This window comes from Rhagoletis pomonella, unplaced genomic scaffold (assembly GCF_013731165.1).
Source record: "Rhagoletis pomonella isolate Grant_MI unplaced genomic scaffold, Rhpom_1.0 Rhpom_scaffold_00006, whole genome shotgun sequence".
Lineage (NCBI taxonomy): Eukaryota > Metazoa > Arthropoda > Insecta > Diptera > Tephritidae > Rhagoletis > Rhagoletis pomonella.
The window spans coordinates 9,738,740-9,764,090 of record NW_023458560.1 but is presented as its reverse complement, the minus strand read 5'-3'; the positions used below and the strand labels follow the sequence as shown (position 1 = coordinate 9,764,090).

Genomic DNA, 25,351 nt, shown 5'->3' with positions numbered 1-25,351 from the left:
ACTGTGTTATTATTGCAATCGATATACATACATACTTCCATATGGCTCATTTGCCAATAACACCTAATAAAAAAAATATCTAGAAAATTGCTTGGACCTTAATTTGTTGCTTTACGTTGGCCAAACATTTCTGTTTTCTAATTAGGAGCTGGGCTTTGATTTAGATTGATCCGTAAATATTCTGGAGCATACCAAATTTCCTTCTGATGGTCGTTAGTACCTCTATGGTACTACGTCATCAAACTTTGAATGTACCTTAACTATTAGTATGCAAGAATCTGAAGGCATATCCAGTAACTCTGGGATTTCCCTCCCATCACGATGTATACAACATTGTGCCAAAAGATTTTGAGGCCTCGCTCATAAGGAATAAATGTAAAGGCGGTAAATGCAGGAGCACACCAGACATTTATAGCAAATAATTGGTCTAATCATTACAGTATATGTATATCTATTGGATAGTTTTAGTTGACAGATGCAACAAATTTCGGGAACGAGGAACGAGTAAAGAAAAATATTTCTTTGAGTCACCCGCCAACTCCTGATATAATTTTTTATTATATCGTCACCCTTAGACCAGAAGCATGAATGTGCAAATTTATCAGTATTGAGCTATTGGGTAGACTTGATTAACCTTTGGATGTTCTACGTTTTACCAAAATCCAGAATACCATGCGTACACGGAAACTACATATTTATTTCACAATTTCAATTGCATAAAAGTAGAGTTAAATCTAGTAAAAAAGAACTTTCAAACTTGATTTCTCAAAACTTTCTGGCATATGGACGAGGGTATTTACATCTTAAAGCATCTAGAAACAAGAATCAAATGTTTGTCCCCCAAGTATGATAGACATTTTATTTTATTTTATTATATATTATTTATAAATGATTTATGTTTTTAAAACATATATTTTTGAGAAAAATACACCGTAGTAATTTGAAAATTTTAAAATTACATTTCTCGACTGAAAAATAAGATATTCGAACTAATTGGACGGCACAGAGTGTGTTTTTTAATACTTCATGCGAATTAATCGTAGCGCTTTCGACAGAAGCAATATTTTGATATGAAACCAAGTGGCTTTGAAAGCTAATATAATTGCCTTTTCGGAAAAATATTGCCATTGAGCCACAATTACTCCTTGACCTTAAAAAGTTGGTCAAAAATAGTGTTATTCGAAAAAACATATAAAATCTAACGGATATATTCCAAAAAAAAAACATTTTTTGTATTTTATTTTATACTAATATTATAGATTTTGAGACCAGAAATACGATTCCACTGTTTAAAAAATGAAAAAAATTGAACCTCTCAATTTGAAAAATGCATTATATTTTGCCTTTTTATGATTTGCATGCAGCTGTGCATCCTTCACACAATTTTGTATCCTTCGAACAACTAGTGAGTTTTAGGGCTATTCAAGACCTTTAATTTAAGCTAAGGTAGCAGTCTCTAGGCCCTTTGAGAGCTAAATTATTACGATTCTGAAGTTAAATACGCACTTATTGTTCGAGGGATATAAAATTGTGTGAAGGATGCACAGCTGCATGCGAATAGAAAAAATGCAATAAATAATCCTAAATACTAATACCAAAGTTATTTTTTAGATCTGTTCTACCACCTCTACTACATGACATAAAACTTACGTGCAACCATTTTTTTTTAGTACCGTGTAAACGGGCTCACTTCAACGTTCATTAGGTGTATATACCTGTAGACATTTGGAGGAACAACTTAAGACTATCTTTCACGGACAATCCAAATAGCATATGTCGTCAAAGCTTTTTTTACCGGTAAAGCCATAACTTTTATTTTAAAAAAGAAAACATTCAGTACTTGAAAACATAAATAGTTTAAAGGTTGTAAATATCGATAAAATAATTTAATAAGTATTTCTTTTGAATTTTACGTTAAAATATGTTTTGTCGACATATGCTATTTTCCTATGCGAAAAGGTAGCATCATCAGTCGGCGTGATTAAAAGTTGGTTAAATAGCTACGAGCAAAAAACAGAAGCAATATTTATCTCGAGTCGTAAGAAATCAGAGGAGGTAGCGCTGAAAATTGGCGACCACATCATCACGACGAAACCCACAATTAAATTCCTAGGGGTGTCAGCGCCCTCTTGAGCTATGTGAGACAGATAGCAGCTTCAACGATCACGGGATTATCGCGAATAATGCTTAACACGTGGTTAAAAGCCAAATACTGTATGCGGACACTGTGGTTGGTCAAACGTAGCACAGTGTCCAGCATACTTTCGCGGAGTCAACTCAACATACCATTTGTGTGCACTTCGATTTTGCAGCTTTCAGAACAGTGTCGGACGAAGCAGCTTTCGTAATCGCCAGTATGATTCCCGTAGATATACTGGCGAGAGAATCGATGGTCCTTGCATCCTCGCCGTATGCTCTAACTCAATTAGACCGACGTCAAGCCCGGGAAAGCAGCATTACGGAGTGGCAAATTAAGTGGAATAGTGCGACTAAAGGTCATTGCATACCAAATCTGGTATCCTGGCTTAATAGAGCGCATGGCGAAGAAAATGTTTATCTGAGTCAGTTGTTAAGTGGTCATGGCTGCTTTAAGGCATGAGCACAACCCGTACTGCGACTTCTGTGGAGTGGCGTGGAAGAAGGCCTCCACCAAGTATTCTTTCAATGCCCTCAATTCAATCGGCAGATGAACCAATTGAAACTAGTCGTTGGAGGGGTTTTTACGCCACAGTCAGTAGTCGGAATGGGCATCAACCAGCGACACACTAACTTCAATTTTGAAGTAACTGAGGGGCCTAAAGAGACAGCGGCGTATCACCCGTGATTAAGCCAACTCGTAGCATATAGCCGCGGTTTGGAACCAAACCATGATGTTCGCAAAGCAAAGCGTAGGCGCGGACTGGAACCTAGGCCGTTCAACCCGCAAAGGCAGTACAAATACGTATATGGGCTTGAAACTCGTCTCATATGCAAGCCTGATCAATGCAATACCAGCGACACAAAAGCAGTTATAAGCCATTACATAATTTTAAGGTATTTGTTCTTACTGTTTATAAAAGCGAAAAAATAAGTTGTATTTGTATCTAAGAGGTAAATAAAAAAATAGTTAAAAAAAGTATTTCTCCAGGACTGAGTACAACCGACTGGAACGAACGCGCGAGCCTAGTGCTCAAATCGCCTCCCGATGAATTCCTTGGCGGTGGTACCGGGGGGTTCGATACTTGGACCGTATTTAGAAGGCTTAGTTCGGGTTAAAGTCCCACACTGACGGGTATATGCTTTCTTTCTAACAAAAAAACACATATGTTTACATATATGTGTGTACATATGTATATCCATACGCTTGCGCGTGATATTCAAATTACATACTGCGATTGGAGAGTAATTTATCATTCATTTCGACAGGATAAACATCCATTTGAGACAAACTCATATCTCGCAAATATATGTAAATGCAACAACTGTTTGGCTTTAAAAATGTAGTCTTTTCGGAGCTAAGTATTGCAAAGATCTAAAAACTCAATAAATTAAAAAAAGATCTAGTTCTTTCTTCTTCGAGATTGTAGGTAAAAATGCAAAGAATCGTGAGAAAATACGTTAAAAATAATAATTAAACATTTTTCGGTAGATTTTCTTCCTTAAAGGGACACAAAGACATTAAGCGAATAAAAAACGGTAAATGCAATCTATGCATTTTTTCCTTCGTACACTTACGCACATACAAAGGAAAAATATATACCTTTAAGGCCAAATGCAGCAGGACAAATGCATAAATCTACCCTCAGATTGTGTAACGACTACACAATGAACTGTAAAAACAGCTCGACTCTCGCCTCGATGCGAGCCCAAGCCAAGTGAAGAAGCTAACAAAAAACGAATACAAAAAAAAAAAAAAAACACATAGAAAAACGTGAAAAACGGCAGAACAAATTTCAGAGAAAATTGCAATAAAAAGCAAATCAATGTAAATGCTGACTGCCTGCTAGCGGAAAAGCGTTCATAAAAAATGAGCAAGGAAAAATGGTAGTTTCCTAAGAAATTTTAACGCCAATATGATGAGTAGTGTAGTAAGTCTGTGCATTCGTCTTGACACGGCTTCCTTAGCTGCGCTGCTCTACGCTGCTACCTGAGCTGGCAGAACCGTTAAAAAATGCTTCTAACTACGTGTATGGGTCGTTCGTTCGTTCGGTGCTGGCTTACCTTACCTTATGAGAGTGCGATAAGCAAATAAATACATATGTACATAATGATGCAAACGCTGCTAATGAAAAAATGTAAAAAAGATGGGAAAAATTGTTGAAAAGTAAAAAGTGGAAAAAATTGCAAGTTTGTTATATGAAAATAGGGGTAGCTTTCGGGAATAGCAAACACTCGAGCAGCTACAAAATAGCTGATTTGATTCAATTTTGCGCCAAATTTTCTACAACTCACTAGTTTTATGAAGCTGCGTGTGCATATAAATGTATACACTTACAGACGTAAATATGTGCATGGGTTTGTTGATGTGTTGCGATTTTTTATTGCCTGCAGAAATATTTTTTAAAGGGCTTAAATCTCAAGTGTCTGTCCTATGTAACGGAAATTAATTAATTTCCCATAAGAATAACACAGGAAAATTTGTATTTTTTTAATCCTGATTTTTATAATTAACCAACGATGCGTTGTACTGTAAAGGTCTTGGAATATTTTTGTAGAGAATGGAACGGTCTACAAAAATAAAGTACATTTTCGATAAGTCAACTCGGTCAAAAGATATTCGAGGTCAATGTCGAATTCACCATTCTTTCGACTTTGACCGCGAATGACTTTTGACCGAGTTAACTTATCGCAAAATGACTTCCTGTGCGGAAATCGAAAAGTGTTTCTTTTATTTCGATTTTTATATTTAACGAACGATACGTTGTACTGAAAAATTACTTTAAACTTTTTTTTAAGAGCGTTCAATTCTCTACAAAAATACTCCAAGACCTTTATTATTTTATTATAAAAATCAGAATTAAAAATATACAAATTTTCCTGCGTTATTCATATGGGAAATCGAAAAGTGCGATGCGGACATTCTTTTTATAAATATTAAGGGCTCATATTTTCTGAGATTTATTTTGGCGTGTAAATTAAACTTTAGAGCAAGGTTCCGAGCAAAAAAATGTTGTCAGAATCACCGTAGCATTCATACATTTGTGCATTAGACTGTGTCAAATAAAACGAATCGTTCGCTTCTTTCAGTCCCATATGAAAGTTTCGTTGCTGGTCATGAAAAAATAGTTGTCGCGAAATTTCAGCCCCCAACAATAAAAACTAGCAATCTTGTAGCCCTTTCAATTCTAGTACGAAAAGTGCAATTTTTTTGTTGACGGTGTCAGTCATTTTCTTCTATACAATGAAAGAATAAACGAAACCTTAAACAGCTAATTCAAACTTGCACTTATTATACTAAAATTTAATGATCTACAAGGTAGTTTATTTATATTTGTTATACTTATTGGTTTATTAAATAAAACTGGCGGAAAAAGTTGTTTCATTAAGAAAATTTTATTTTTGCTATCGCTAACTGAAAATAGGGGCTGAAACTTTTCCACAAAAATTTGTTGTGACTGAGAACGAAATATTCAATCATGGTAGAGGTACTAAATTGAGTTATTGTAAAAAGAATTACTAATAGAACTCATATTTTCATCACTCTGACTATCCCTAACTGCTTAAATGCATACCACTTCACTAGATTGTACTTATCGGAAGAAAAGTTATCCTCTAATGTCAAAGTGGTCAAACAGTTGATTCGTGTACATATGTATGTATATTTTCCTTGGCCCAAGACCTTAAAATATTTGAACTTTGTCAAACAAAGTAACTCAAGTCACACTGATAAGGTCCAATCAGTTGGTCATACGGAATGCTAAGAACGCTCATCTCGCACTGATATTCCAGTCCTCGGGCATATATTCGTCCAACCGAACTGCGCTATGTATCTTATACGAGCGCCTAGCCAAAAGTTAGAAGCACATAAAGACAAAACTAATTACTTTATAATAAATTGCTAAATACCTATGCAAGGCTCAGCTAAATGTTTTTGTAAATACATATGAAGCTCCAAATTACTAAAAGTATTGCTACATAGTTAAGGGTACATTTTTGGCAAAATACTTGTTTACTAGATGATGCAGAATTTGCGTTAAATTTAATTTTTTGATAACTGAACTGATAAAAGTGATAAAATTTTGTTTATAGTAAATACCTGGTAACACATTGTGTCAAATTGATTTATTCAAGAATTTGCATACAAAAAAACGCACATATTTATGTAGGTATGTATACTTATACACTTACGGCAAAGTGTTGGCACTAGCCATGCCGACCGTCCTCCTTTGCCACAAAATACCCTCCGTCAAAGAATAAAAAGTTATCCTCGAGAGCTAAACACTCCTTTCAATCTTTTTGAAGTGAAACTTCTTTAGCGGCGGTTGGTTGGTTGGGAGTAAATTGGCAAATTCAACGGAAATTGCACACGGATATGGTGCAACGGAAATGGAGCAACGGAAATGATTCAACGGAAATTATTGGGGCTGAAACTAGTGCTTCTTGAGTATATGGTATTAATTTAACAAAAAATTGCTAATAAAAGGTTAAAGAATAAAACTTAGAAAAATACCAATACAAGAATGAAAGTAAAGGTGACTACGTACATAGATAAAGAAGAGGATAAAGGTAGAGGTAAAACTAAAAACAAAACCAAAGATGCGTAAAGATAAAGGCAAAAATGAAGACCAAGGTAAATTTAAATACTTCACTTGTATATATATAAGGGCAAAGGTGAAGGGGAATATGTAGATGAAGAAAATGATAAACATAAAAGTAAAAACAAAGATGAGGATGAGGATACCGATAAAAGTAAAGACGAAGATAGGGGAAGAAAGATTAAAATAAAGGTAATTAAAGAGGAAAAGATATAGAGAGAGACACAGAGACTCAATCTGGGAACTATTTTCGGATTTTAGAAATTTTCGGGATTCTCGAGACTTATCGATAAAATAATCGATATTTTTTATCGGTTTTGTTTCCGATATTTTTATCGATTTTGTTATCGATATTTATTGATTATGTTATCAATATTTATCGATTTTTAACGATATTTATAGATTTTGTTATCGATATTTATCGATTTTGTTATCGATACTTATCGATTTTGTTATCGATATTTATCGACTTTGTTAGCGATATTTATCGATTTTGTTATCGATATTTATCGATTTTGTTATCGATATTTATCGATTTTGTTATCGATACTTATCGATTTTGTTATCGATTATATTATCGATATTTATCGATTTTGTTATCGATATTTATCGATTTTGTTATCGATACTTGTCGATTTTGTTATCGATATTTATCGATTTTGTTATCGATTTTCTAATCGATTTTGCTACGAATGGTATTATCGATGTTGCTGTTGAAATTTTTATCGAATTTGTCACCGATTTTGTTATCGATTTGTCATCTATCTATCGGTTTTGTTATCGATATTTTGTTGGACGTTATTATCGATTTTGTTATCGATAGAGTATAAAGATAAAAATGAAGGTAATGGAAAAACAGAATAACATGAAAGTTAATAAAACGAACAGGGGTAGAGGTAGGGATCTAGATAGAAAAAAGAAAAAAAATATAACCCTAAGCAAAAGCAGATGTGTGTATGTATGAGACAAAATAGATAAGTAACGTAAGTTTCACTTCTCTAGTGTGGCCCAGGCGCACTTACTTTTCTTTATTTCACACTTCACAAAAATAGAAGATAGCGAAGAGTAATCTGAAATTGAGAACCATTTAATTAAACTGGCACTATATTCTATAGAATCATATATGTAATACTCCTATATTGGCAGTAAGAGCTAGTACCGTCCGAAAACACTACAGTACAGATATATCAATAAACACGTACGAAAGAAAAGGAACACATACGTTTATAAATAAACATGTACACGACACATTTACAAAAACGGCACTCAAGTACACAATACATTGACAAAAACAGTACTAGACTGTCTCGCTTTGATTTCGGAATACTTACACATTGAGATGTTAGCTTACTACCAATATAGAAGTATTACATATGTATAGAATATATGGATCAAGGAGTGCTGGTTAACGAAAATTTACAAATTGTCTTTAAATTCCGGATTTTGTGTACTTTCGATGAAGTTGAAAAATTGTAAAGGCGCTTAACTGAAGATACACATACGAAAATTTTTTCCCTGCAATTTTCACGTTAAATAACTTTTTTTTAGTACAGGAAAGAATATTCATTATATTCTGACATTAAATGAAGAGCTAATATGATACAAAAAAAAAAATTGGATTATCTACAAAATGGAAAAACTTACGACGGACAATTTTGTTCGGTGCAGTCCTTACAATAAAAAACATAAAAATATAGTTTCTAAACTTTGCGCAAAAGTTAGGAAAATTCAAAAAAAATTTCAACTTTGAAATCAGATTTTTTAGATTTTTTTGTATGCATTTTTGTAGCCCATTAAATTTTATTATACCGTTGAATTTTGGCAACTTGTTTTAAGAATTTTCTTCAATACAAAACAAATTTTGGAAAATACTTTGTAAGGAAAAAAATGCGAGGCGCCTACAACAAAAAAAAAATGAGATTTTGCAAACTTGAAACTTGCTCTTGTTTATGTTAAAATTTATTTATTTATTAAAGTTGACATTTTATTGACTTTTCCCGAAAAAATAATGTATTTATATGGTTTGCTGTAGTATGAAGCATATATTTATAAAAATTTATAACAATACTTTTTGCCATGAGTGTATGTGTTTATTTGTCGAAATTGGTTTTAAAACCATCTCACGTTTCCCCTAAAATCGATGCTTCAATGCACTTCATTGCTGATAACTACTACATCCATATGTATGTATGTATAATCCAGCACACCCATGCACCGTTGGAAGCGTTGGGAGGGTAGGCCAAAGTTCATTTCTACATTTGTTTTTGACACATTCGTGGCATTCTTAAAATGCTTCAGTGTCGCTGGCAGTGTACTAATTTTTGTCAACTTTACCAAATTTTTTGCCGGTCGAATCAATTCAGGTGCTAAATTCAATTGCAATATTTATTCTGTAGTAGTAGGTATGGTATGAAAAATTTGTTTCATCAAATATGTAACTATTTTTTTTAGATTCAAAATTAATTCAAAATTTAAATTTATCAAAAATCAACGCAATTTCTTAGCCACTTTCTTAAGCTAAAATTAAATGGGCTATACAACTGTATACTTAGATTTTTTCTAAATTCTTAATAAAAAGTATGTTTTTGCTGTAAAATTTTGTTAAATTTTTCCAACTGTCCCCTAAAGTTTCAAATTTCGACATGTACTATTTTTATTAGATAGTGAACTCTTTTCTCTTTATAAAAAAAATAATAGACAATAAACAACCAAAGGAAGAATAGCAAAAACTTGTAAAAGTGTCGTGTCCCCATTATTTTTCACATGACTATATGAGTACTTATGTGTATGTACATTCGGTCTTAAAAGCGATTTTTATTCGTTTTTAAACTTTTATTTCATATTTACTCAAAATCGTACATAAAAAATGTTCGGTAAAACTATTAAAATCATCTGAGCGTTTGAGAAGTACAGACTCCATTTTGAAAAAGACTTAAAAGGCGAAATATGTTCGTGTGATTTTTATTTCCATATATCTATACAATAAGAAACCAACCAACCAATAGCAATCTTTTATACACATACAAATTCCTTTAGAATATTCAAATTACAGAAGAAGGGTTGCACATTTACATAACCAAAAACAAAAAAAAACAACAACCACGTAACTTACGCACGCAAGCTCTATATACCATTTTTTACTTAAATCAAAATGAATGAGCAAATCAAATATCTGCTACCCGTTTCACGTGCCAGCAACAAATGCAAAACGAGCAGGATTTGAACCCTTTTTATCGTGCTTTGCATGTGTGCAATAATGTATACACTACAATCAAACATTCGAACTGGTATGCACATAAAAAGCAAAGCCATCTCCACAGCGCCTGAAATCACTATGGCGCCCAAAGCCCCTGAAAAAGGGGTGGATTTACATATTTACCGACATAAAAAATATAACGTAACAGGCTGTAGAGCTCATCCCTGCAGGAATAACCGCCATCAAATCAAAATGAAGCGATAAAAAACTCCAACCAAATGCATATATATGTATGTTGATATGTAAGTTTTTTATTTGTCTAGTATGAGAATAAAGCGTAGACCTACCGATGTAGCGCATGCGGGCATTTTTTTTTTATTAAAGTTTAGTTATCAAATACATATTTGTAGGTGCATTTCTTGCAAGTGAACTGTTATTATTTAAATAAATCATTTTCAGTCACCTGCTTTCCACTTTTATAATAGTGTCTTTCGGCTACTTTCTTCTACAACAATTTTTCATTGCATTCTTTTGGTTTAGTAGGACAGAAAACGATAATAGCAAAGACTCCCCCTTTGAGCCTTAACTCAGCTGCTGTTCGTAATGTTTTGTGTCCGTTTACGTAAAATTAAAAGTTATCGAATAGATTTGAGACCTGCAAAATCAATTGCATACAACTGTATGTAACAATTGTACAATTGCTATTAATTTGGTAGCCGAAGAATGCCAAAGACACAATGCGAGGAGAACAAAGCCAAGTCAGGCTTCTTTTGCATGGTTATAGCCAGGTGTAAATCAAAGTCAGTGAGTGTGATGGCGAAAACAACAACAGCGCCAACTATTGTCAGCTCGTAAAGGTACAATTCATACATGCATACTCAGAGTAGACCGACACCTTGCCAGCGTGGGAACGGCAGGTTTCTCAAAAGACAAATGGGGAGGAAACCTTTGAAAGAGCTCGGAACGCACACACACGAACGCAATGCATAAATGCACTCCTGGTTATCCTTGTATTTTGCACTGCCATTCAAACTGTAGCAATGATTTACTCTCCAAATTATCCTTGCCATTGTGCATTTTTTCCGAATATCCTGTTTATACAGTGATGAAATGACAATGCATATGATTTGCCTTAGAAATCGGGAACCAGTGCAATATCTGTCAAGCAAATTTCTTAAATTTTTCTCACATTTATTACGCAAATGAGAAGATTGCCGCAACTTTGCCCGGAGTGTTGTACTTAAATTTGTATGTTTTTTTTATTGTTATTGAGATGGAGACATTCAATGCTGCCTTAACCCCGTCAGTGTGAGTCTTTAACCCACTAAAACCATCTCTTCTATACCATTTCTACGAAAACTTGTTTTTTTTTTATATATAAAATACCTGGAAAAATTTGAGCGCTTTGAGCGACCTCTAAAAATTTTTTATTTCAATTCTGACTTTACTCTTTTTTATGGACCATCCTAATGTACATACACATGTTTGTACGTATTTCTATATTAGTTTTCTAGCGATTTTATTTATCTTATGATCTAACGGATGCAATGTTAAAATTTAACACTTCGAAATCTCTTGAACTCGAGATTTAAAAAAAATTACATTTTACTTCATTCTTAATCATAAAATGAAAATCATTGCATCAGGGGGATATCTTATTTGTTTTATAACTGCATATCTTTATTCATGGGCAGGGGCGGATCCAGCGGGGAGGGGGTTTTGGGGGTTAAACTACGTGTCAGTCAGTGGCGGACCCACGGGGGGTGTTTTAATACATAGACGCCATGTTATACATACATATGCGCCATATTAAAACACACCCCATGCGTCCGCCACTGACTGACACGTAGTTTAACACCCAAAACCCCCCCGCTGGATTCGCCACTGTTCATGGGTGTAGCCAGAACTAAATTTTAGGGGGGGCGGGCTACACAAAAAAAAATTCAAAACCAATAACTAACTTTGTAAAAGTTTTTTTTTTGTAGCTTAAAGTTATTGTAACCAATAGAGGTAAATATATTGCACATAAAAAGAAGTTTACAAAAGTTGATATAAAACTATTCGTCGATTTAAATAGCTAACTTTTTACTGCAAATGTTTTTTTACAAGCATCGAAAGCCAAACTAAACTTCCTACCGTCATGTACCGTTCCCCTCCCTCCACCGTGAAGAATTTCGTCATAACACTGTGTGCCAAAGCGATTTTGGCCGAGTTCAACAAAGCAGGCCCGTAAATCTTCCGCAAACTCTTTCTCTCGAATACTGCAAGAGCCACCTCGTCACCCACGCTTCTGCGCCATATACTAGCACGGGCATGATCAGTGACTTATAGAGGGTGGTTTTCGTACGTCGAAAGAGGACTTTACTCCTGAATTGCCTACTCAGTCCAAAGTAGTACTTGTTGGCAAGAGTGATTCTGCGTTGGATTTCCATACTGACATTATTATCGGTGTTAATGCTGGTTCCCAAGTAAACGAAATTATTTCTTTCTCGAAATTATAACTGTCAACAGTGACGTGGGTGCCAAAGCGCGAATGAGCTGATTATTTGTTTGATGACAGGAGATACTTTGTCTTGTCCTCGTTTACCACCAAACCAATTAGCTTTGCTTCCTTGTCCAACCTGGAAAAGGCAGAACAGACTTCGCGGTTTTTCTTACCGATGATGTCAGTGTCACCGGCATAAGCCAGCAATTGTATGCTCTTGTAGTAAATTGTTCCTGAGCGGTTCAGATGTACAGCTCTTATTATCTTCTCCAATATCAGATTAAAAAATTCACATGAAAGGAAGTCACCCTTTCTGAAACCCCGTTTGGTGGCGAACGGCTCGGAGAGGTCTTTCCAATTCTGGCAGAGCTTGTGGTATTGCGGTATTGCTCAACGTCATTTTGCACAGCCCTATGAGCTTTGAGGCGATGCCAAATTCGACAAATAGGTAGTGAGTGTCGACCCTTTTCTCGCGGGTCTTTTACAAGATTTGGCGTATTGTGAATACCTGGTCTATGATGGATTTGCCAGGTCTAGAGCTATACTGATAAGACACTATCAATTCATTGACGGCGGTATTCTGTCTTTCACACAATACATTCGATAAGACCTTGCAACCTATGCTTAGAAGGCTGATCCCGCGGTAGATGGCACGCATGTCGGGGTCGCCTTTCTTATGGATTGGGCAGAGCGCACTTGAATTCCAGTCGTCGGGCATGTACCTTATTAGCTCCTTGCCATTGTAATTGAATAGCTCAGCTGACAGGCCGTCAGCTTAAGCAGCTTTGTTACTTTTCATCTGCATAATCGCTATTCGTACCTTGTCATAGTCAGGCGCTGGGATATCGACTCCATCGGCATCGACTGGGGACTCAGGCTCGTCTTATCTACTTCTTTCATTGCTTCTGCCATTCAAAAGGGTCGAAAAGTGTTCCCTCCATAATTTGAGTACGTTCTGGACATCGATCACTAGGTTGACAGAGTTGTTCCTACAAGAGTCTTGAAACCTTCCGTAAGTCGCCCAACTCTCTGCTAAAAATTTAGCGTGTTTTTTCTGTCGGCCAGCATTTCAAGCATATATCTCTGCAACTTCTTGACACTCCTCATCGTACCAGTAATGAGCGGGAAATGTCGTTCCACTGCTCGCATATGTCGGTTTGTTGAAGAGTGCTCTCTGAGAGCAGGAGTGGGAGTCGAGTAGCGAAAGCGCTGGCTGTCTGTTGTGATTGCAGCTTTTCGACGTTAAGCTTTCCTTGCATATTTGGGCGCACATCTTTTGCTGCACAGAGGCGGGTGCGTATCTTGGCTGCAACAAGATAGGGGTCCGAGTCGATATTTGGGCCTCGGAGTGTGCGTACGTCTAAAACACTGGAGGCATGCCTTCCGTCTATCACCACATGATCGATTTGGTTTCCCGTTTTTCGATCTGGAAACCCCCATGCAGCTTGATGGATGCTAGAACCTCGTACTACATACTGCCAAGTTTCGGGGCCCGGTGAAGTTGATCAGCCTCAGCCCGCTGTTTATATGGGGAGGCTGAATTTTCCGACACTGGCGCCAAAGATCCCTTCGTTGGCAACCTTGGCATTTAAATCGCCATGCACGATTTTTATACGTGTCGGGGGCAGCGCTAATATGTACGCTCTAAGTTAAGAGATCCTTGGATGCCTCGTCCTTCGCTTCCATCGGGGCATTGGCACATATGAGCAAGATGTTGAAGAATCTCGCTTTGATGCGGATTGTGGCTAGACGTTTGTCCACTAGAGTGAACACCGGTCTCTCTCCCACCACTAATCCAACACCGACTTGCGCTCCTTTATGTGGCAACTGTAGTAGACGTCGCAAGGCACCACGCTTATCCTCCTCGCCCCGTCCATCGCATTTCATGGATGATGGTGACGTCAGCCATTATTTTCCCTAGAACATCAACCAGACTGGCAGAGGCACCTTCCCGATTAAGGGTTCGGATATTCCAGGTGCATACCCTCAAATCATAATCCCTCCTATGTTTTCCGTGATCGTCATCAAAAGAAGGGGGTATCATCCGAGGCATATGTTTTTTTCATTGGGCAGGGTTTTAACGTGGCGGGCCCCAAGCCCAGCGCCCAAACGGGAATTTGGTCGGTACCCAGAGGATTCATGGATATAAATATCCGGACATAGTGAGCTGCGATTTTACCTGTAAGCACACGAATCACTTCTGGCCACTCCCAGATGGATGGCAGTCAAAAACTTTGCAGTGAATACTGGGGAATGTAAAAAAAATAGCTCGGGCCCCCTGCCCCTTCCTGGCTACGGTCATGTCTTTATTGGTAACGGGAACGATTTTAACATGGTGTGACTGGAAGTGAGAAAAAAGGCATATATACATATCGCACACGATCTTCACAAGTGACACAACTCAAAATTTGGCAATTTTGAAATTACGCACGAAAAATGTACAATGTATAAATGTTACTTTTTAGCAAAAGCTGGTGCAAAATGTTTGTTATAATTTGTTGAAAAAAACCTAAAGTAAAGTCTCCCTTGCCCATATGATTAGCATGTAGTTTCCTCATTTTCTGACGAACATGTAATTTGAAGTTGTGTCACTCTTGAAGATCGTGTGCGATATATCTCACTAAATACTAGTTTTGTGACGAATAAATACATAGTAGCTTTAAATAAATAAATAGTAGCTTATTAATTGTGCTTAATGGGCTATCGAAACTTATACGCCTACAAAAGCTCTAACAAGGGATCACAAGAACTCTATCGGCCCTCTAAAAGGTAAAAGCGTAATTACTCAGCAACCGGGAATAAAATTGAGTACTTCTGCTACACGCACATTTCCCGTGCTGTTCAGCAGGCTATTATCGGCGAGAATTGGGAGCACCAACAATTACTTCCAGAAGAAAACAAAATCGGGAACCAAATAACCACTGCAAAACGTGTGCGATGGCAGCTATGCACCTTTTGCGCATGGTATTGATCATATAGCAGCCATCCTCTCAAAACTTTATAGAACCTCGCCTTACACACCGATCAGCCTCAGTTGCTTTTTCCTAAAAGGCATTGAGAAAACCTTGGATCAACACATAAGAGTAGTCAATCTAAGAAGACAGCTTCTGAACAGGAATCAATTTGCTTATCAACCAGGCTAACTGTCTGTGACTGTCATTCATAGTCTCACGTAAAAAAATTGAAAGAATAGATGTCTGTAAAGACACAGAGTTACAGATATGTATTTCGGAGACTTTTGAAATATTTCAAATAGTACAATAAATTATGCCATGTTAGGCAAGGTTCGAAGCCTAATCGTATTTCAATGGATTCTAGCATGGATGCTGCAAACACGAAAAATCAGAATGGACCTAGGAGGCACAACAGCATTGATTCCAGTCACAAGCGAAAACCAGTCTTGATTACCTCGCTTTAAAATTTTTACAAGCCCTATGCCATTGCAATTCTAAATATATACCAACTTAAAAATCGCAAATCGGCCTATGGCGGGCCCTTACGAACTTTGCTTACGACCCTATATTGCACACGCGTGACGTGATGTTTCTAACAATTAAGCGAAAATTCTCAAGAGACTTTAAACTACCGCTTGCTGATCAAGCTCTCTGGTACAGAGGAAACTCAATGCCAAACCGAAATCAGAGGAACTTAAAAAATCGTAACCAATGAGCAGCTACACTACCATTGTTAAAGCAAAATTCATGCAATCAAAATTCGTGGCAGAGAATGCCTTAGAAGAGGCATATCTCTGAAAAACAGCTTTATTAGTCAGACAGTTGGGCTGCCTTACTAGCACTGAGGTGCCATACAGAAACTTCGAAGCTGTTATAAAATGGGGTCAACACCCCAAACGCTACTTGAGACAAGAATACTGCACTACTGGGCTGGTTATCAGAGAGTATCAGGTAACTCTTTAATTTATTGAGTACTAAGTAAAATGAATCATTCAGACACGAGCGTCTGTCGCTGTGATCTGGATGTCGCTGTGATCTGGATTAAAAAATGCCAGAATATATTCTTTATGAATATGTTGCTCTCGTTGGATGCAGACTCTCTTACTTAGAGGGCGTAATAATTAATTAATTTAAAATCCTTCACACATGTCCATGTTTGATATTTAGCTAGTTACGGTGTTTTGAATTTCAGTGACGATGTGAGATACGCCCTTTCCATACTATACTAACGATATGTACATACATGGGGCGAAATGGCGCGCACAATAAACTATGTCAGAGGTTGTGGTATATAACTATGGCCCATAAAAATAGTAATCTCCTTGGGTCTTATGCCAATTTGCTTATCTTTATGTCGAGACTTTTTACCTTGCCCCTTAATATTTTCTGTGTCTGTATCTGAAATATAACCCGAACTTTTAACTTTCCTAACCCGTTGGTCTGGAGCGCAAGCTGTTGATTGCCGCTGGGTACAAATCTGGGTACAAATCTTCCGCTGGGTGGAAATCTTATTAAATGTTAGACAAAATTAACTTAAGTACATTAAAAGAGAAAAGGCAAATAGCAACAGACAGTAGTAAAAAGCAAAACATTTGCACATATGCAAAGTGTTGCGGCATGATTTTGCGTTTTTTAATCTCTTTTGTGGCAAAAAAATGCATGCGGTGCATATTTTCAAACATTTAATACATGCGCATGCCGTCTTCAGCCACCGAAGCGCAATTTTTTGCGTGTTAAGTCACAATAACTTATTACTTTTGCAAGTGGTTTTATTATTTTGTTTTTGTTTTAGTTTTAGTTTTAGTTTAACAGCACTAATAAACAGAAGAGAAATCAGAAGAAAAACTCGTTGCTCAAAAACGGCAGTTTCTAAGACATAAAATAATGATTTGCTGTTGGCGCTATGAAGGTGTTTGAACCCACACATATACATATATGTTGGTTGGTATGTATGTACATATGTTTGTTTTTAAATACATACATATGTATGAACAAACGTATTAGGGAAAATAATTATCAGCATTTTAACTACATAAATAATACGCCAATCTAAACTTATTTTATGAAGTATATAGAACTTTTGTTCATTGATTTAAATTTATATTTATTATTATATATTATTATTTATTTTGCATTTGCCTGAAGGTTTAAAGAGGTTTATATTTAAATACATATGTATGTATGTAAATATGCATATGAATTATATTTATGCATATACAAATGTATGTACATATGTATAATTTTAATGTTATATGATCCAGAAAACTTCCTACAAATCGTTAGCGCATGAATCTGAAAAACTGTTTTTAATGTGAAAAAGTGTGAGAACTAAAAAATATTACCCAAAAAATTTAACTTTTCACTTTTGTAGTGAAAGGATGCATAACATTTGCGCATGCGCGTTTACATAGCGAAAGTAGCAGCTGTACAGAATCCATTTCATTAAAATAAAATAATTTTTAGAAGGGTGGCGCCGACCCACCCTTTCAGTCAACATAATAAAACGTTAAAAAATTCAACCCTATTTTGCATTTGATTCGGTGATTTCATTCACAATGTTCGTACATCCAAAAAGCAGCCAGCACATCGAAAGATTTCCATACAGCATTTGCAACCAATGAAAATTCAAAAATATAAAAAAAAATGTTTAAAAAAAAACTTGTGTTGCAGCATGTAGCACATACATACATATTGCCATCAGCTTAGTAAATACATACGTATGTGTATATATGCGTACACTTAATCCCTTGTACGCAAATATGTAGGTACTCAGGCAATAGCAAATATGAATCCTTTGCCGAGTTCGATTTTTTTGATTGAGCATGCAATTCCACATACATAATACATAGTACATATGCGAATAGACACATTTATTGCTTCGTAAACTACCCACATCTGAATATGCGCTTTGTTAAATGATCATAGCCCGTAGAAAAAAAATTATATTAGCAACAATGAATCGACCAAAAAGTTGGAAAGGATTCACCAGCGAATTGAGGAAAAGCAAAAAAAAAAAAGAAACATCAGAATACAATAACAGCCTCGCTGTCACATGTTCCCCTTTGGTGTGGCACGCGCGTGCTCCCGCGTTCTGCTGAAGATGTGATCGTTCAAATATTTTACTCGTATTAGGGCGTAATCAAAAAAGGGAAAGCAACTTAACTATCAATTGCTTCTATAATATCGACGACCATATGTCAACACGATCACAAGGATTGTTTGGTGCTGGCTGACAAAGCTGCTGCCCGTGTGCTGCGCATGCGCAACTACTCCATAGTAAGTCGCCCGGCTATTATGTAACCCAATACGTTCAGCACGCGTTATTGAATATACCACAATTTAAGGGTTACTTTTATTTTACTTAGTACAGATGAACATTGCACAGGTAAAAATACAAAAGCAGAAGCGATATGATAAAAGGAGTAAACATTTGATGGTGAAACTAAAAGTGGATGCGATATGCATGGCAGTTGTGTATACGAACGCAAGTGTGTATGTATGTATGTATCCTCTATGAATTGGACTGAATGGATTTTAAATTTTATACTTTGGCCATTTATCTTCATTTAACGTATGTCACTACGTACATATGTAGTTGCATACATACACACGAAAAACTTTTGCTTGTATCCTCTTGTACAGTTACGAATGTGTTTTTATCCTTTTCCTTTTAAATGGCGCGTGCTGTTCGCCTAAAAGGATTGCGCTGGATTTGTATGTACATATGTAAGTATGTATAAGCACTTTTATAAGGAGCATACGTTTAATGTGAGTGTGCATTAGGGTGGTCCAAAATAAGTATGCAAAGTCGGAATTTTCATGGTTCTATATCGCAAAAAAATATATCCTTATTTTTGATTTTGAAATCAAAAAATATTTAGAGGTCGCTCAAAGCGCTCAAAGTTTTCCATGTATTTTATATGGAAGCAACTTTTCGTAGAAATGGTATGGAATTCTTGAAAATCAATATTTTTTGATAAGAAAACTCTGATTCTCTTCAGGAGACTTCCAATAACAATACCCAATTATTTATTTAAGCATTTTTTGACACCAAAGTTTTTATATCCTGGGGGTGAAAGCAATAAAATTACGACTTTACTTTTCCCCATGCATTTTTTTGGACCACCCTAGTGTGCATACACACATACATATATAAACTTCAATGCAGATGTTATTTACTCTAATTTAGAGACTTGTTTGCATAAGCATTAAATTTCACACACAAGCACTCAATAACAAACATATGTACATAAATGTATGTATGCAAATAAATATGTAGATAAATGCACCTAGAGACGTACATATGTACATAAATTGTAGGCACATATTTATGTATGTACATTAGAGTGGTCCAAACAATTTTTTTTCGAGATAGGGTTTGGGGCACTTTCCAAGATTTTTCCTCTTGCTGGAAGAGGTGCTGGTACCAAACTATACGTTTCTAAGTATAAATTTAGACGATGCTCATGATGCTCACATTTTACCCTGGAAGTGTTGTGTAAATATTTTAATCAAATAATTGCATAAGCAATCTAAAAACATTTCAAATTTAAATTATGTAAAAAAAAAACATCACAAGCTTCAGTTGGCATGGCAACAGTAGCTTTTTAAAAAAATCACCAATATTTTTCCTAGTTTCACAGCAATCCAGTAGCACATTTCAAGGTCATTGAACACTTTGTATTGGTTACAGTATAAAATTGAAAGTTGTTATAGATATTACAAATATCAAAGGGAAGAAACTAAGGGGGTGCCCCCGTTTTCTAGGATGAAATTTTCCCCCCACCATCCTAAAATTGGACCACTATAATGTACCTACATATGTATATGTACATACATACCTACATGTATACTACATTTTAAAATTTGTACACAAATTATAAAAATGGAAAAATATCATCAAATTTAAAACTTTTTACTCCGAATTTTTAGAAACATTTTAGGTACGCAATATTATATCCCATTAAATTATAGTAGGATAAAAGTATGGTAGTAGTACGATATAGTATATCGTAGGGAAGGATGGTATATAGTAGGATAAAGTGAAAGTTTCAAGTGGCTTAAAATACTCCTCATTTTGTATATTTTTTTTTTGCTGGCTCTGTCACGCATTTTCTTCCATACAAAGTATGTTTATATGGACGGACATGCCCAGCATCGTAAAAAAATGCCCAAAAATCAACGGTATTTTGTAGCTGCTTAAAACTTCCACTTTATTTGACTTAATGGGCTATGAAACTGCGTTGCTAAAATTTTTCAAAAAATTCTGAGTAAAAAATTTGAAATATTTTTTAATATTTTTTGCATTTTTTTAATTTTTGTACAAATTTTGAAATGCGCATTTATATGCAGTTATCTATATTTAAATTGAGGTAGACTTTTATAAGAAAAATTAAAAATTAAATAAATAAAATAAATATAAACAAAACTGTTTGAAATAAGGCGTTTCTTTATTTCTGCCACTAGTGTTATGAACTTCCTTCAACCACAAAATACATACGCTTACGTTTTTTTTTGCATTGAGCTTTTTTCGACATACCTTAAGATACTTTATCAGATATGTACACGCTAAAGTTTTATTAAATGTGCATAAATTTAATTACTGACTTTTGTTTTGTTACTAATGACATGCTTTTTAAGTTTAAATGAAAAAGTAGGTTACAAACCCATTTCTTTATCATTTATTATATGGAAGGAGAGCTACTGAAACAATATTGATGTAATTTTTTCATGGTGAGTTGTTGAAAAATAATTAATATTCCGAGATCCCGGAATTGTAATAACGAGATACCGAAAAACCCGGGATCGTTAAAATCTAAAAAAATTATATCCATAATGTATACACATGAGAAAATAAACGTCAGAAAGGGAAATGATTTCATTTTTACCTCTGCATAGATACATACATACATCTAGTGTATGTATGTTTGTGTATATATAGTATAAGTGCTAACTTACATACATACATACATAGTTTGGCAATGAGGAAACATTTGTTTATGATCACTCTCTGTTTCTTTCTACTTAACCCCAAAATACCAGATGTCATGAATTTTTGTAAACTCACCTTGTGACATTCTTATTCAAATTTTTTCTACAATTCAACGCTGTAACAAGTAATTTTTAGCACAAAAAAATCGACTTCAATTCTAATATATAAAATATATATATATATATATCTCATGATCCACTGATCGGATCTTAACCAGATTAGTATGGGACCACCTCTGAGACACTATCTTTCCGATGCAAAAAGAATTATCGGTTGACGGGGTCCAAAATTATGCGGTAACATACATAAAATAAAAAAAATATTCCGACGAGCTGATAACCTCCTCCTTTTTTGGAAGTCGGTTAAAAATAGCGAAAAATTGATGGCGAAATTTCTTCTGCAATACGTTTCCATTATACACACACTTTTCAACAAGACTTTACATACAGACATATGAATGTACGTATGTATATATGTATGTATGTATGTTCCCTGCAGTATAATTTAGAGACAGTCTGACAAAGCGCTAGTTCCGAACTACATATATCGGAACCAAGAATGATAGAATAAATGATTGCGCCGATTGCAGCAGAATTCGTGAGAGTAATTTTAGCGTGACGTCATCGTAGAGTTGACAACTGAGAGCGGCGAGAACAAGGGCGATTAGTGATGTGCTGAATTGTCCCCAATACTCGGTACCCAATTCTTAAAAACGATTTCGGTACCCAATACTTCTCTTTCGGTATCCGATACCGATTCTTTACATTAAACCTTCGCCATTATATGCATTTCAGGTTTAGAAAAAACTTTCATTACTAATTTATATGATATCGGCTAAAAGTTTTAGCCTAAAACACTTGAACTTATTGCAACAGAGAAATATTATTTTATCAGTTTTAACCCTAGTCGATTCAAGGTTCAAGAGAAATGCTTTGACGGATGAAGAAGCTTTTCAAGGGGGAGATCTAACCAGTAAGCGACAGGTTTCGAATCGATATCTCACTTGTTGGCGTAAAAATATTTCATATCATACATCAACAAAACCGATACCGATTCGAAAATTGTCGCTAACTGGTTATAGAATCTGCCTCCAGGCCTCCAAAAATGATATCGTCCGATTCAGCTGGAACAAAAATGCTTCAAACAAGTAAGAGTTTCTCTGTGTTTTGGCCTCGAACCGTCAGATATATGCACATCTTTCATTTGAATTAGTATTAAAAGCTCTATTGGCACCTACATTCGGGTTTTGATAGGCGAGTCTCCCCTGAGCCATTTTTTCCATATCTTTGCGCTTTTATTCGGAATCTAAATATTTCGGTACCGAGTATCGAGTGTATTTGATACTTTTTTAAATCGGTACCGAATATCGATCAATACTTGAAAGTATGGACTCAGCACATCACTACTGCTGTCATCTCGACAGTGACGTCAGCAAAACAGCTGATTCTGTCAAATTCACTGAGAGCCGATTAGCGGTGTTGCGATCGGCCCCACATTCTGTATTCTCTCCACCGTGTATCAGAACTATCTCTGAACTAGTGCAAAACGGATGCAAATGTTCACTACTCGCACAATACGAAAGCAGCTCGGCGAGAGGACCTCCGACTCAAGCATCGTTGGTCGCGAGTTCAAATTGCGATGGAGGCAGTTGTGAGTTTTCTGATTCAATTAAGTTAAATTGTTGCGTGCCGCTTACAATAAATATTTTTTTTATAAAATATGTAACAAACATGGAATCTGTAAAAGGAAAAAAACGAAAAGAAGTATCCAAAACTCGAATCTAAAAAACTTTTTCTTATAAAAAAAACTGTCCAAAACGGAACTAGCTAAAAACTAGTTGCAAAATTATGCACTGGGCGATGAATAATTTTTTTTGCGGACGCGCGATCGATGGGGACTTTTGACATTCCATTCATAATGGTACCAACTTTCAGCTTTATACGAATTATTGTAAGCTATCACTTCAAACACATTTTTTCAGAAAAAAATTTGTGTTTAAGGGCAGATCAATTTTAAATTCTACTTAAGAAACTGGCCCTTAAAGTTTTTATTCACATGGAAAACGATAAATTCGGCAAGTTTCAAATAGTACCATAATAGAATCAAAATTTTACATTTCGATTAAAATTATTTTAAATTTATTTTTTAATTGAACAATTCGTAATGCTGTGTAAATATTTCATATAAAAAATGTTTTTAGTATTGTTTTCCTGTTTTAAAGCATAAACAGACGGCAGCGCTGATTCGAATCAACTCGGGAATTAACTGCAGTTGATCCGGATTAAGTCCGAGTTAATCCTGATCAACGCTGTCATCTGTTTAAGCTTTTAGGGAAGAACAAAAGACCGTTTTGCCGCCCCATCAAGACTTCGCGGGGGGGGTTTTCGCTTAATAAAAATCAAACGAAAAACTTCGTGTTTACTGCAACTTAAATACATACATATGTAAAAACTTACGTTGTTAACATTTACTGCTATTTGAAAGTGTTTTGCATGCGAAATTCAAGAGTTCAACGCCACCTCCCCCAATGGCTACATACATACATACATACAAGTGGCTGTAAAGTAGCCCCTGATTCCATGAAACATAGAAAGGCATGTAAATTTTTATAGTAAAAATATGTGTAAATACTTAGGCGAATGTGTAGGTATTTACATACATACATACATGTCTAACTAGTGCTACTTAAAAGTGTGCAACATGTTGTTTTTGCCTTTGTGTTTTTGTAGCTTATTATTCACATTCACTCAATGCCCCAATTACTCCCCCCGCAACTTATCTCCTGCTGTGGCTGCGCTGCTCTTGTCTGTGCAGTAATTAATTGTATGTTAATCATTTTGCATACTAATTACCGCTGCCAATATGTTGTAGTACTTCTACTTAAGAGTGGCTGTTGCCTTACGCTCATAGCTGTTGTTTAACATAGATGCGTTTTTCCTTTTCAGCAATTAAAAGTATGAAATTTAACCCTGAATGCAAATGTGCGTTGCGTTTATTGTAAAGTGTGTGCAGCGAATTGTAAAATAACAGTGTTGAATGCAACCATTGTTTTGTCAGCATTTTTTGTGCATACATATACATATGTACATAAATAGGCATTTAGAAATACATGCATGCATACATATGTATACCAGAGATGCACACTTTGCTTTGGATAAATACTATTTAGTATATCTCGAGCGTTCGCTAACCACGTATGCACTTAGATATATACATACATATGTATGTAGTTATCTGCATACATATGTATGTTGGTATGTATGTAAATTCATAAGAAACTATTACATTGCAGTTGAGAAGGTGCGTCAGTAACTAATTTTTCAATAATTAAAAGCCGTTGGGAGTTATTCCTGTTATTAGCTAATATCCGCATGGTCAACTCTGTTGCTGTTGCAAAAACAAGAGGGAGGTGGCATGGGCGCTGCATAATTTTTTTTTTTTCAGAAAGCATACCCTTTTAGAAGTGTACACAAATATACAAATACATCAAATTCCGCAACTGAATACTAGAAAATTGCGTCATCTTTCATCTTTTTTATTACTATTCTCTTTGTTTTGGAAAATAAAGCCATTGGGCGTTATTTCCGCGGGCCTTATTGCACTCCAGCCTTAGAGGCCACTTGTTCAATCTGGGGATCTGGTCAAGCGACATATGTCACTTCTGTAACTCCGCAAAAAAAACACCAGTGCACCTTCTCTGGAATTCAAGGCCGTTTAACGAAGAAGGGATAGGTGCTTAGGATATATATGGCCAAGTGAAGAGCACATACACTCTCTGCCCCCGCGATCCATTCTAAAATTCATAGAGTCTATGGACTGGATTCAGTGTTGTGATAACTTCGGGGCACAGTGCTTACCCTAGTCATCTTTCTCTATAAGATGTTTTCATTATCCATGCTCCTGCGCCATGCACCAGCACGGGCATCATGAGTGACTCAGAGAGTGCGATTTTTGTTTGTCGAACGTGGACGTGCAGTCGACTACTTTTTA

General features: G+C 35.7%; 1 protein-coding gene across 1 annotated transcript in view; it reads right to left on the bottom strand.

Moving 5' to 3' along the window:
- The window catches only part of LOC118741554 (protein nubbin-like), an 81,268-nt gene extending 59,822 nt beyond the window's left edge, over positions 1–21,446 (bottom strand). The window contains exon 1 of the mRNA XM_036473552.1: positions 21,437–21,446. Coding sequence (XP_036329445.1) covers positions 21,437–21,446 — 10 coding nt within the window. The remainder of the gene's footprint in view (positions 1–21,436) is intronic.
- Between the last annotated feature and the right edge of the window lie 3,905 nt (positions 21,447–25,351).